The sequence below is a fragment of the Cetorhinus maximus genome, chromosome 21 (assembly GCF_964194155.1).
Source record: "Cetorhinus maximus chromosome 21, sCetMax3.hap1.1, whole genome shotgun sequence".
Lineage (NCBI taxonomy): Eukaryota > Metazoa > Chordata > Chondrichthyes > Lamniformes > Cetorhinidae > Cetorhinus > Cetorhinus maximus.
Genome location: NC_135899.1, coordinates 79857144 through 79872164, shown reverse-complemented (window position 1 = coordinate 79872164; position 15021 = coordinate 79857144). Strand labels below are relative to the sequence as shown.

Genomic DNA, 15021 nt, shown 5'->3' with positions numbered 1-15021 from the left:
CTGGCTTTTGAGAAAGAAAGTTCAAAGACACTCAACCCTCTGAGAGAAAAAAAATTTCTCTCCTCATCTCTGTCTTAAATGAGCAACCCCTTATTTTTAAAGAATTATCCCTAGTTCTAGATTCTCCCATAAGAAGAAACATCCTCTTCATATCCACCCTGTCAAGAACCCTCAGGATCTCAAAGGTTTCAATCAAGTCGCCTCTTACTCTTAAAGCCAGTGGATATAAGCCTAACCTATCCAACTTTTCCTCATAAGATAACTCGCCCATTCCTGGTATTAGTCTAGTAAACCTTCTCTGAGCTGCTTCTAATGCATTTAGATAAAAGCAAAATACTGTGGATGCTGGAAATCTGAAGCAAAAGCAGAAAATTCAGGAAAAATTCAGCAGGTCTAGCAGCATCTGTGGAGAGAGAAACAGAGTTAACGTTTACATGCATTTACATTTTTCTTTAGCTAAGGAGACCAGTACTGTACACTACTCCAGATGTGGTCTCACCAGTGCCCTGTACAATTGAACCATAATCCCCCCATCTTTTGAAATCAATTCCCCTCACAATAAATGATAATATTCTATTAGCTTTCCTAATTATTTGCTGCACTGCATACTAGCCTTTTGTGATTCATGTGCTAGAACACCCAGATCCCTCTGAACCTCAGAGCTGTGCCATTGCTCACCATTTAGATAATCTGTTTTTATTCTTCCTGTCAAAATGAATGATTTCACATTTGCCCACATTATACTCTATCTGCCACATCTTTGACAGCTCACTTAACCTATCTTTGTCACTTTGTAACCTCCTTATGTCCTCTTCACAATTTACTTTCCTACCTATCTTGGTGTCGTTAGCAAATTTAGCAACCATTCCTTCGGCCCCTTCATCCAAGTCAGTTATATAAATTGCAAAAAGCTGAGGCCCCAGCTCTGATTGATCCCTGTGGCACACCACTTGTCACATCCTGCCAATCAGAAAAAGACTCATTTATGCCTACTCTCTGTTTTCCTGTTAGCTAACCAATCTTCTCTCCATGCTAATATGTTACCCCCCCTATACCATGAGCTTTTATTTTCCCCAATAGCCTTTGTGGCTCTTTATCAAATGCCTTCTGGAAATCTATGTACAGTACATCCACCAGTTCCCCTTTATCCACAGCACATGTGACTTCTTCAAAGAACTCCAATAAATTGGTTAAACATTCAAAGAAAGCATTCCAGATATTGCAAGTACTTCAACTCTAATTAAACACAAAAGCAACTTTCACAAAACCATTTTGACTCTGCCTGATTGCCTTGAGTTTTTCTAAGTGCCCTGTTATAACACCTTTAATAAATTTCTAACATTTTCCCTATGACAGATGCTAGGCTAACTGGCCTGTAGATTCTTGCTTTCTGTCTCCTCCCTTTTTTGAATAAAGGAGTTACATTCAATATTTTCCAGTCTAATGGAACCTTTCCCGAATCTAGGGAATTTTGGAAAATTAAAACCAAGGCATCAACCATTTCACTAGCCACTTCTTTCAAGACCTTAGGGTGAAGTCCATCTGGGCGTAGGGATTTGTCAGCCCACAGCCCCAACAATTTGCTCAATACCACTTCCCTGGTGAGTGTAATTTTCCCGAGTTCCCCTCTCCCTTCCATTTCCTGATTTACAGCTATTTTCGGGATGTTACTTGTGTCCTCTATATTGAAGACCAAAGCAAAGTACCTATTTAATTCACCTGCCATCTCCCTGCTTTCCATTATCAATTCCCCAGATGCTCTTTCTATAGCACCAATGCTCACTTTATTAACTCTTTTCTTATTTAAGTATCTATAGAAACTCTTTATATTACTAGCTAGCTTTCTCTTGTGCTCTAATTTTTCTCTCCTTATTAATCTTTTTGTAATGCTTTGCTTTTTTTTCACATTCTTTTCAATCTTCTGACCTGCCACTCGTCTGTGTAATTATATGCTTTTTCAGAGGAGGTTCACTAGATTGATTCCAGAGATGCGGGGCTTGTCTTATGAGGAGAGATTAAGCAGTTTAGGCCTATACTAGCTAGAGTTTAGCAGGATGAGAGGAGATCAAAATGAGGTATATAAGATGCTAAAGGGGATAGACAAAGTAGACGTGGAGAGGATGTTTGCCCTTGTGGGGCATGCTAGAATGAGAGGCCATAATTTTAGGCTAAGGGGTAGTAGATTTAAATCAGAGATGAGGAGCAATTACTTTTCTCAAAGGGTTGTGAATCTGGAATTCACTACCTCAGAGTGCAGTGGATGCCAGGACGCTGAATAAATTTAAGGAGGAGATAGACAGATTTTTAATTAGTAATGGGTTGAAAGGTTATGGGGAGAGGGCGGGAAATTGGAGTTGAGGCCGAAATAAGATCAGCCATGATAGTAATGAATGGAAGGGCAGGCTCGAGGGGCTGAATTGCCTACTCCTGCTCCTAGTTCTTATGTTTTTTTAGCTTGATTCTGTTTTAGTTAACCACAAATGGTGGGTCCTCCCCTTGGAATTTTTCTTTCTCATTGGAATGTATATGTTCTGTGTATTCTGAAATATCTCTTCAAATGTCTGCCACTGAACCTCTATTGACCTACCCCTTAACCTCATTTGTTGAATCACTTTAGCTTTCATGCCCTCACAATTGCCCTTATTTAAGTTTAAAATACGAGTCTTGGGCGCACTCGTTTCTCTCACAAAATGAATGTAAAATTCAATCATTTATGATTGCTGCTACCTAGGGGTGCTTTCACTATGAGGTTATCAATTAATCCTATCTTGTTGCTCAATACCAGATCTAGTATAGCCTGCTTTCTGGCCCCAGAATGTGCTGTTCTAAGAAACTATCCCGAAAACATTCTATGAACTCCTCATCTACGCTAGCTTTGCGCATCTGATTTTTCCAGTCTATATGTAGATTAAAATCCCCCATGATTATTGCTGTACCTTTCTGATGAGCTACCATTATCTCTTACTTTATACTCTGTCCTACCATGTAGTTACAATTAGGGGCCCCGTACACCACTTCCACAAATGACTTCTTGCTTTCTTCATTTCTCATCTCTACCCAAACCGCTTCTACATCCTGGTTTTCTGAACTTAGGTCATTCCTCTCTAATGAGCTAATACCATCATTAATTAATAGAGCCATCCTCCACCTTTTCTGTGCTTCCTATCCTTCCTAAATGTCATGTACCCTTCAATATTCAGGCCCCAGTCTATGTAACCTGTAGCCATGTCTCTGTAATGGCTATCAGGTTGTACTTATTTATTTCTATTTGCGCTGTCAGTTCATCTGTTTTGCTTTGAATGCTACGTGCGTTTGGATACAGAGCCTTTAGTTTTGTCCTTTTGTTATTTTTGTAGCGTCTAGCCTTATCTGCTGATTTATGCTTAGATTTGTAATCTTTGTCCCTTACTGTCATGGTTTATCATTTCCCATATTAATACCATTCTCTCTTGCCTTGGTTCTACTCTTTGGTTTTCCACATCTTCCCAAATTTGATCCTTTGCCCCCACTATTCAGTTTAAAACCCTCTCTACTTCCCTAGTTATGCAGCTTGCGAGGACACCAGCCCAGCAGAGTTCAGGTGTAGACCGTCCCAATGGTACAGATCCCACTTTCCCCAATACTGGTGCCAGTGCGCCACAAACTGGAACCCACTTCTCCCACACCAGCCTTTGAGCCATCATTCATTTCTCTGACCTTATTTGCCTATGTCAATTTGCATGTGGCTGAGGTAATAATCTAGAAATTATTACCTTTGTGATTCGGCTTCTTAATTTGGTGCCTAGCCCCTCATGCTGACAATGCAAAGCCTCCTTCCTCATCCTGCGTATGCTGTTGTTACCTACATGGACCACGACCACTGAATCCTCCCCCTCCCACTGCAAGTTCCCCTCCAGCCCTGAGCAGATGTCCCAAATCCTGGCACCGGGCAGGCAACACAACCATCTGGACTCTTGCTCTTTGCTACAGAGAACAGTGTCAATCTCCACACTTGCATTCAAATATGGTTCAAGGGATTTCCTCCCTTTATATTGTACCACTGTCATCTGTCTCTTACCAAACTGTCCATGAATGCTTTGTGCTGTTTTCTACATTGCTATGGAGTTGAGCTGCCATAAAACCTCAGCATGCTGCAGCTGTGGGTGAGGTGAAGGGTATATTTGTGTTTTACAGGGTGGGGAGTAACAGGTTCCCATTTTAATAATGTCACTGTGCAATCTTGTATCTGCTGATCATTAATTCACTTTCTTCACTTATTTTGGGGTCAGTTGTTGTCAGCATCCCGTCAGCATCTAAGGATTGAGCTCTATTTTTGTTCAACTTCTATCTGGACCAAGGCAGATAGATTGAGGTAAAAGCAAAATACTGATGAAAGATAATTGAGCTGAAGTATTAACTCTGTGCCTGTCTGCACAAATGATGCCCGGCTTGCTGAGTATTGCCAGCATTTTCTGTTTTTGTTTCCAATAGATGAAGGCACATTTCTGTCATGCTTATTTTTTCACCTTCTATTTAAGCAGGGGGCTATCCTCGACAACCCAACTATAACGCAATGCCCAATGCAAACTACAGCTTGGGCGGCACCATGAATGCAATGACTGCTGGCAACCAAATGCATGGTCAGGGTCCAGCCCCACCTTACGTTGGAATGCCACCAGGGAGGATGGGCCCTGCAACGATGGGTAACCGGCCGTATGGAGGCAATATGACACCGAATACAGCAAACCTATCGGCACAAATGACCTCAGGAATGTGCCCACCACCAGCTATGAACCGCAAGGCTCAGGATGCAGCTGTTGCTGCAATGCATGCAGCGGCAAACTCGGTACAGAACAGGTAAGTGGAGCAGCGAGTGCATGGCCGTAAGATTGAAATAAATCTGAAGGCACTGTAATGGGAGCCACTAAAATGGTGAAGAACATGAACTGAGAAGCTATTTGAATTTTGAGGCATTGTGTTTTGGTAACATGGTATAGTGGAATGTCGTTTTGTAACCTGGGCTCATTGTACAGAATGACAGTGAGCATATTACTGGAGCATTCATTTGATCAAAGTTGCTGGGGCTGGGCGGTATCCCGAGGGTTGGGAGATCAGGTACTGGGTGGGTACCTGGGCTGTAGAAAAGGTCCTTGAATTGGGGGTGGAGTGGGGGGGTTATCTGTTATGGTTATGTATATATAGTTGCATCTATCTCCTGGTCAATTGCCTGAAGAATGCTGCAGTGGAAGGTATGGTGGTTGCCAATGCATGGGTGTGCTCCTTCAATATCTTTAATTGTATGAAGGCTAATTACCTCCAGCACAGAAATGGAGACTTAATGAGGAGAATTGGGATTGACAGTTGAACTGGGAATTGATTAGTGCAATTTTGCAGGAGTGAACTGCAGCAAGTAAACAAGTGCAAGCTGCTGGAGGAGCCCAATCACTCTGGTGTGTGGTATATCAGGTGGTGTTCAATGGTGCTAGCTTTGCAGCCTGTTGCTGCTATATCTGGGTTACTGGGGGTAGGTGAAGTGGGAAGGGGAGAAACTTATTGTACCCATCAGTATCTGAACCTGGATAATTGTCACATTCAGGAGATCAGGCAACACTGTGCGTAGGGCACAAGGCATCTTTGTAATCACGCTTTTACTGTTGTGTCAAATTTACACCCGCATTTGGTCATATTTTTCCAATAGTTAACATGAAAAATATGGTCTACAGTTGATTGTCAAGGTCTATGTTTGTTGATTCTGAATTCTGCAGCACACTTGTACAATTTTTCTCTCTCCCCCCCCCGTCACCCCGCCCCCAAAACCCGGATTTCTGCCGGTGTTTGTGCAAAAAGCATGAATCCAGTAGCTTTGATTATTATGTCAAATTAGTTAGATTCAATGTGCTGATGCACTAGTAACTGTTGCCTGAGAAGCAGGATGGAGTAGGCAAGGGGCAGTTCAACAGAAGTCAAATATACTAAAGCCACAACTAGGTACAGTGACAGAATCTAGCAGTTCAAGATACTAAAACATAAAATTAAAATATAAAGTCAAATGGATGTTATCTAAATGACAGGTCTGAGTAGGTTTAATTTTTTTCTTGTTCAGCGTTTGCATAGTACAGGAGAATTCTCAATTATTTACTGTTAGGCGGCTGTACAATGTATCAGACTGCAAAACTATTTCCTTTTCAGGAGGATTCCAGAACAGGGGACATAACCTTGGAAAGTTAGAACTAGGCAAGGCTGTAGTATTGTGAAGCAGAAGGATGTGGAAATGCGGCATTCCCCACTCCCAAAAAAGAAAAAATCTGTTTGGGCTCGGGGTCAATTGGAAATAAATGCAAAACAGATTTTTGTTGGGTAAAGGTATTAAATTTTATGGAACCACCGTGGATAGCTGGAATTAATAAATAGATCTGCTATGATCTAATTGGCGAAACAGGCTCAAAGGTTTGAGTGACTCACCTTCGTTCTTGCTATTGAACTTGTGTTTGGGTGAGGGATGATCACCCAAATTACACCACCATTCTGAAACTGTTTGAATTATTGTAACTTAACCTGGTGTTGGGTGGTGAGATATGCTTGTTCTGTTTACCTTTGTTCTTGGTACGCCATGTGATTAGCTAGGCACAAGGCTGCCAGTGACCTGAGCATCTGAATCACACATTCTTAAAGTTGACCAGTACATGAAGTCATGATTATCTTCGTTAGATGTAGTACCAGGAAGTCTAAATCTATGCCCATTTGTGCGAAGTGGATTTATGACCACTTTAGACCCATTGTACTTTCAATCTTTTGTAATGTGTATGAGACTTGTGCACCATCCAAAGGTGGTGCTTAATTCTCTTGTTTCTCACTTATTTCCCTTTTTCTAATGCAGGCAACCCGGTTATCCAAACCTGAATCAGGGAGGAATGATGGGTGCTGGCTCCCCTTACAGTCAAGGTATGAACAGTATGGCTGGGATGATGAATCCACAGGGATCTCCATATTCCATGGCTGGAAACATGGCAAATAGCTCTGCAGGTAAGGGTGCAGTTACCAGACTTGGTGGATGAGTACAGTGGTGTAAGACAGTGACAACACAGGAACACTGAGTGATGTCTGTGGTTTCTGCCTTAAATATTTCTTATTAATGGTGCTGCCAAATAAAAATTACCGCAAAGTGTTAATCACAAACTTAGCAAAAAGCAATAGAAGTGACTAGTCACTTGTCAGCTGTGGCTCATTGGGTAACAATCTAAGTCAGAAGGTTGGGGGTTCAAGTCCCACTCCAGAAACTTGAGCACATAATGCAGGCTGACATTTCAGCTTAGTACTATCAGGCTATCCTAGAGTTGGTTTTGTGCAATGAGAAGGGATTCATTAATAATCTTGCTATGTGGGGTCCTATAGGGAACAGTGACCATAACATGATAGAATTCTTCATTAGGATGGAAAGTGAAGTAGTCCGATGTGAAACTAGGGTCCTAAATCTAAACAAAGGAAACTATAAAGGTATGAGGCGGGAGTTGGCTAAAGTAGATTGGGGAACTTCATTAAAAGGCATGATGGTGGATAGACAATGGCTATTACTTAAGGAATGAATGTATGCATTGCAACAGTTACACATTCCTTTCTGGCGCAAAAACACAACAGGAAAAGTGTTATAGTCATAGAGTCTGAGGTCAACAGCACAGAAAAAGGCCCTTTGGCTCATTGAGTCTGTGCCAGTCAAACAAGTACCTAATTATTCTAATCCCATTTTCCAGCACTAGGCCCATAGCCTTGTATGGCATGGCATCGCAAGTGCACATCCAAATACTTCTTAAATGTTATGAGGGTTTCTGCCTCTACCATCCTTTCAGGCTGTGAGCTCCAGGTTCCCACCACCCTCTGGGTGAAAAAATTCTTCCTCACTTTCCTCTAAACCTCTCGCCCCTTATTTTAAATCTATGCCCCCTGGTTATTGATCCCTCCACCAAGGGGAATAGTTCCTTCCTGTCTATCCTATCTATGCCCCTCATAATTTTATACAGTGGAAAGCAATTTAACAAAAGTGTCTGCCAGGTTTGGCCATTTAAGTAAAATTCTAATGCTTTATGTTATAAATGTTTGGAAAACTAAATATCCAGTGAAGACTGCAGTATTGGGCATAGAGCAGTTTAGTCTAAGTGGATAAAGCAGCACTTCTACATGAAAAAGAAACATTTTTTCTCCGTGTTTATTCTTGGTTATTTGAAAACAGACTTCCAAGTTCCACTGCCATAATGACTAGTGATATACAAGAAACAAATAAGCTTTATAGTTTCAATGTTTCATAGAAGCAGTACAAATTACACCTTATTTATGGCAATAAATGCCTCACGTGTAGGTCCTCTGAGCAGCACAAATGTCAAGAAAATGCCAGTTTTCCTTTAAAAGAGGCATCTATCGATAACTTGCTTTACTCAGGTTTGTTGTCTGCTTTTTCCCCTATTTCCAATCACTAGATGAAACAGTCTTTTACTTCTGAATATTGTCAATATGGTGAAATTTACACAAAGCTTGTCAAGCTTTTTAAAAATTTATTCATGGGATGTGGGCATCGCGGGCTAGGCCAGCATTTATTGCCCTTCCCTAATTGCCCTTGAGAAGGTGGTGATGAGCTGCCTTCTTGAACTGCTGCAGTCCATGTGGTGTAGGTACACCCACAGCGGTGTAAGGGAGGGAGTTTCAGGATTTTGACCCAGCAACCGTGAAGGAATGGCGATATATTTCCAAGTCAGGATGGCGAGTGGCTTGGAGGGGAACTTGCAAGTAATGGTTTTCCCACGTGTCTGCTGCCCTTGTTCTTCTAGATGGTAGTGGTCGTGGTTTTGGAAGGTGCTGTTGAAGGAGGCTTGGTGAGTTTCTGCAGTGTATCTTGTAGATGGTACAAACTGCTGTCACTGTGCGCCATGGTGGATGGAGTGAATGTTTGTGGATGGGGTGCCAATCAAGCAGGCTAATTTGTCCTGGATGGTGCCAAACTTCTTGAGTGTTGTGGGAGCTGCACTCAACAGGCTTTGGGGAGTCTGGAGGTGAGCTACTCGGCGCAGTATTCCTAGCTCTGACCTGCTCTTGTAGCCACAGTATTTATATGGTTAGTCCAGTTCAGTTTCTGGTCAATTGTAACCCCTAGGATGTTGCTGGTGGGGGAATTCAGCGATGGTAATGCCACTGAATGTCAAGTAAGTGGCTCAACCATGGCTAATAAAAGAAATTAAGGATAGTATTAGATCCAAAGAGGAGTCACATAAAGTTGCTAGAAAAAGTACTAAGTCTGAGGATTGGGAGCAGTTTAGAATTCAGCAAAGGAGGACCAAGAAATTGATTAAGAGGGGAAAAATAGAGTATGAGAGTAAATTTGCAAGGAACATAAAAGTGGACCGTAAAAGCTTCTATAAGTATGTAAAAAGAAAAAGATTAGTGAAGACAAATGTAGGTCCCTTACAGTCCAAAACAGGAGATTTTATAATAGAGAACAAGGAAATGGCAGAGCAATTAAACAACTACTTTAGTTCTGTTTTCACAGAGGAAGACACAAATAACTTCCCAGAAATGCTAGGGAACCAAGGGTCTGGTGAGAAGGAGGAATTGAAAGCAAATTAGTATTATTAAAACAATAGTGCCTGAGAAATTAATGGGACTGAAAGCTGATAAATCCCCAGGGCCCGATCACCTACATTCCAGGGTGCTCAAGGAGGTGACCATGAAAATAGTGGATGCACTGGTTGTCATCTTCCAAAAATCTGTGAATTCTGGAACTGTCCTGGCAGTTTGGAGGGTGGCAAATGTATTTTAAAAAAGAGGGAGGGGGAAAGCGGCGAATTACAGACTGGTTAGCCTAACATCAGTAGTAGGGAAAATGTTAAGAGTTTATTATAAAGGATGTGATAACAGGACACTTAGAAAATATCAATGGGTTTAAACAAAGTCGACATGGATTTATGAAAGGGAAATCATGTTTGACAAACCTACTGGAGTTTTTTGAGAACGTAACTAGCAGAATAGGTAAGGGAGAACCAGTGGATGTGGTGTATTTGGATTTTCAGAAAGCTTTTGATAAAGTCCCACATAAGTGGTTAGTGTGTAAAATTAAAGCACATGCGATTGGGGGTATTATATTAACATGGATTGCGAATTGTTGAGCAGACAGGAAACAGACTAGGAATAAATGGGTCTTTTTCGGAGTGGCAGGCGGTGACTAGTGGGGTACCATAGGCATCAGTGCTTGGGCCCCAGCTGTTCACAATATCAATGATTTGGATGAGGGAACCAAATATAATATTTCCAAGTTTGCTGATAACATGAAACTTGGTGGGAATGTGAGCCGTGAGGAGGGTGTTAAGAGGCTTCGAGGCAATTTAGACAGGTTGAGTGAGTGGGCAATTACAAGGCAGATGCATTATAACGTGGATAAGTGTGAAGTTATCCATTTTGGTAGGAAAAACAGAATGTCAGAGTATTATTTAAATGGTGATAGATTGGGAAATGTTGATGTACAAAGGGACCTGGGTGTCCTTGTGCACCGACAACTGAAAGCAAGCATGCAGGTACAGCAAGCAGTTAAGAAGGCAAATGGTATGTTGGCCTTCATTGCGAGAGGACTTGAGTACAGGAGCAAGGATGTCTTACTGCAGCTGTACAGGGCCTTTGTGAGACCACACCCTGGAGTATTGTGTGCAGTTTTGGTCTTCTTACCTAAAAAAGCATATACTTGCCATAGAGGGAGTGCAGCGAATGTTCACCAGACTGATTCCTGGGATGGCAGGATTGTCGTATGAGGAGAGATTGGGTCGACTAGGCCTGTATTCACTGGAGTTTAGGAGAATGAGAGGGGATCTCATTGAAACGTATAAAATTCTTTCAGGGATGGACAGACTCTACTCTGCCTCTTTTGTACTCTGGGTGGGCGACTTCAATGTCCACCACCTAGAGTTGCTCGGTAGCACCACTACTGACGGAGCTGGCCGAGTCCTAAAGGGCATAGCTGCTAGACTGGGTCTGCGGCAGGTGGTGAGGAAACCAACGAGAGGGAAAAACATACTTGTCCTCAACTTCACCAACCTGCCTGCCGCAGATGCATCTGTCCATGACAGTATCAGTAAGAGTGACCACTGTACAGTCCTTGTGGAGACGAAGGCCCGCCTTCACATTGAGGATACCCTCTATCGTATCATGTGGCACTACCATTGTGCTAAATGGAATAGATTTTGAACAGATGTAGCAACCTGAGACTGGCCATCAGCAGAAGCAGAATTGTACTCGAACGCAATCTGTAATCTCATGGTCCAGCATATTCCCCACTCAACCATACCATCAAGCCAGGGGATCAACCTTGGTTCATTGAAAAGTGTAGGAGGGCGCACCAGGCATACCTAAAAATGAGGTGTCAACCTGGTGAAGCTGTAACACAAGACTACTTGCGTGCCAAACAGCATAAGCAGCAAGTGATAAACAGAGCCAAGTGATCCCACAACCAATGGATCAGATCTAAGCTCTGCAGTCCTGCCACATCCATTCGTGAATGGTGGTGGACAATTAAACAACTCACTGGAGGAGGAGGCTCCACAAATATTCCAATACACAATGATGGGGGAACCCAGCACATCAGTGCAAAAGATAAGGCAGAAGCATTTGCAACAATCTTCAATCAGAAGCGCTGAGTGGGTGATCCACTTCAGCCTCCTCTGACGTCCCCAGCATCTCAGATGCCAGTTTTCAGCCAATTCGATTCACTCCATGCAATATCACGAAGTGGCTGAAGGCACTGGATAGTGCAAAGGCTATGGGCCCTGACAATATTCCGGCAATAGTACTTGTGCCCCGGAACTTGCCACACCCCTAGCCAAGCTGTTCCAGTACAGCTACAACACTGGCATCTACCTGGCTATGTGGAAAATTGCCCAGGTATGTCCTGTACAAAACAAACAGGACAGATTCAACTGGGCCAATTACCACCCCATCGGCCTACTCCCAATCATCAGTAAATTAATGGAAGGGGCCATCAACAGTGCTATCAAGCAGCACTTGCTTAGCAATAACCTGCTCACTGATGCCCAGTTTGGGTTCTGCTGGGGTCACTCAGGTCCTGACCTCATTACAGCCTCGGTTCAAACGTGGACAAAGGAGCTGAACTCCAGAGGTGAGGGGAGAGTGACTGCCATTGACATCATGGCTGCATTTGACCGAGTGTGGCATCAAGGAGCCCTAGCAAAGCTAGAGTCAATGGGAATCGGGAGGTGGGGGAAACTCCACTGGCTGGGGTCATACCTAGCACAAACGAAGATGGTTGTGGTTGTTGGAGGTCAGTCATCTCGGTTCCAGGACATCACTGCAGGAGTTCCTCAGGGTAGTGTCCTCGGGCTAACCACCTTCAGCTACTTCATCACTGACCTTCCTCCCATTATAAGGTCAGAAGTGAGGATATTTGCTGATGATTGCACAATGCTCAACATCATTCGCGGCGACTCAGATACTGAAGCAGTCTATATCCAAATGCAGCAAAACCTGGACAATATACAGGCTTGGGCTGACAAGAGGCAAATAATACTCGTTCCACACAAATGCCAGGCAATGACCATCTCCAACAAGAGAGAACCTAACCATCGCCCCTTGACGTTCAGTGGCATTACCATTGCTGAATTCCCCATTATCCACATCTTGGGGAGGCTTACCACTGACCAGAAACTGAACCAGTCATCTAAATACTGTGGCTACAAGAGGCCAGAGGCTAGGAACCCTGTGATGAGTAACTCACCTGACTCCCCAAAGCCTGTCCACCATCTACAAGACACAAGTCAGGAGTGTTATGGAATACTCTCCACTTGCCTGGATGAGTGCAGCTCCCACAACACTTAAGAAGCTTGACACCGTCCAGGACAAAGCAGCCCACTTGATTGGCACCAAACATTCACTCCCTCCACCACCGATGCACAGTAGCAGCAGTGTGTATCATTTACAAGATGCTCTGCAGGAATTCACCAAGGCTCCTTAGACAGCACCTTCCAAACCCACGACCACTACTATCTAGAAGGACAAGGGCAGCAGATAGATGGGAGCACCACCACCTGCAAGTTCCCCTCCAAGTGACACACCATCCTGACTTTGGAAATAAATTGCCATTTCTTCACTGTCGCTGGGTCAAAATCCTGGAACTCCCTTCCACACAACACTGTGGGTGTACCTACACCACATGGATTACAATGGTTCAGCACCTTCTCAAGGGCAACTAGGGATGGGCAATACATGTTGGCCCAGCCAGCGAAGCCCACATTCCGTGAATTAATTTTAAAAAAGACTGGATGCAGGGAAGATGTTTCCTCTTCTGCGCTCTTGAGTGATCATAAGAGAAGAAATGGTGCTATTTTGAAGAAAAGCAAGGGAATTCTTCCCTAAGTCCTTCAACTAACATCATTAAAACAGATCATTTATCACTTAGATGTTTGTGGAAACTTTCTATATGCAAATTGGATACCTATTTCCCATATTAGAATTGTGATTACGCATTTGGGGTGTGTGCTGGAGCTAGCACAGAGATCAGTGAACCACTTTCCAGGGATTGAGGATTGGTATGACACCAAATCAGGTATCCTATGGTTGTAGATTATTTGTCCCATATTTGATAGGGATGTTGGTTAGATCACAGCTACAAGCTTGTATTAAGAGCACTGAAATTCTACCCTTTGGCATCCAAACCATCTCCTGAACTGCATCAGCTTAAGTTGTATAAACAGTGCTCAGAAAGGCTCTAGGATAGTTGAGCTTTCCTGTATCCCAAGTTGTTGAGAATTTGTAGTATGCTGTGCTTGATGTAGCATTGGGCTATATAAATTTTCTTTCAAACAAAGGAATTTTCTGACAGCTAAATAAAACTATGTGAGAATTACTGAGGCTGTATTTTGTTAGAAAGAATGGTGAGAAAGTACTTGTATGCCTACAGCACTGTTACATCCTTGGGACAACGCAAAGTGCTTCAATGCCAGTGAATTACTTTTGAAGTGACAGACACTTGGTTGCTCCGTTCCTCTACAAAACAACTTGTCCCTGAATAAGGTTCCATATGCAGCAAATGAGGGGAACCTTGATTTAATTTGATTTTGATGTTTGTGGAAAAATACTGCTTAATTTGAGATTCTATTTGGTTAGTACATGGGATTGTTTTTACAGCCACCAGAACTAGAGTTTGAGGCCTTGGCTTAACTTCTCAGCCAAAAAATGGAATCTCCAGCACTTCCTCAATACTACACTTAAATGTCAACCCAGATATATACGAACATATGAACAAGGAACAGAAGTAGGCCATTTGGCCCCTCGAGCCTGCTCCGTCATTTAATAAAATCAGTGCTTATCTGATACTAACCTCAAATCTACATCCTGCCTACCCCATTAACCTATCACCCCCTCGATTACCAAGGATCTATCCACCTCTGCCTTAAAAATATTCAAAGGCTCTGCTTCCACCGCTTTTTCAGGAGGAGTTCCAAAGACTCACGATCCTCAGAGAAAAAATTTCGCCTCATCTCCGTTTTAAATGGGCGACCCTTTATTTTTAAACAGTGACCCCTAGTTCTAGATTCTCCCACAAGCGGCAATGCCCTCTCCACATCCAGCCTGTCCAGACCTCTCAGGATCATATATGTGCCAATCAAGTCTCCTCTTACTCTTCTGAACTCCAGCAGATACAAGCCTTGCCTGTCCAACCTTTCCTCATAAGGCAACGTGCCCTTACCAGGTATTAATCTGCTAAACCTTCTCTGAACTGCTTCCAATGCATTTACATCCTTCCTTAAATATGGTGACCAATACTGTACTCTATATAACTGAAACATAACCTCCCTACTTTTGTATTCAATTTCCCTCACAATAAATGGTAACATTCTAATAGCTTTTTCTAATTACTTGCTGTACCTGCATACTAAGCTTTTGCGATTCATGCACCAAGGCACCCAGATCCCTCTGAATCTCAGAGCTATGCAATCTCTCACCATTTAGGTAATATGTTTCTTTTTCATTCTTCCTGCCAAAATGGACAATTTCACA

The 15021-nt window shown here is 42.8% G+C and overlaps 1 protein-coding gene across 3 annotated transcripts in view; it reads left to right on the top strand.

The window, feature by feature from the left end:
* LOC144696037 (AT-rich interactive domain-containing protein 1A-like) overlaps nucleotides 1–15021 on the top strand; it is an 84232-nt gene that overhangs the window by 38699 nt on the left and 30512 nt on the right. For all 3 annotated transcript variants that reach the window (XM_078567237.1, XM_078567236.1, XM_078567235.1), the window contains exons 7-8: nucleotides 4521–4836; nucleotides 6857–7002. In XM_078567237.1, the coding sequence (XP_078423363.1) occupies nucleotides 4521–4836; nucleotides 6857–7002 (462 nt within the window). The remainder of the gene's footprint in view (nucleotides 1–4520; nucleotides 4837–6856; nucleotides 7003–15021) is intronic.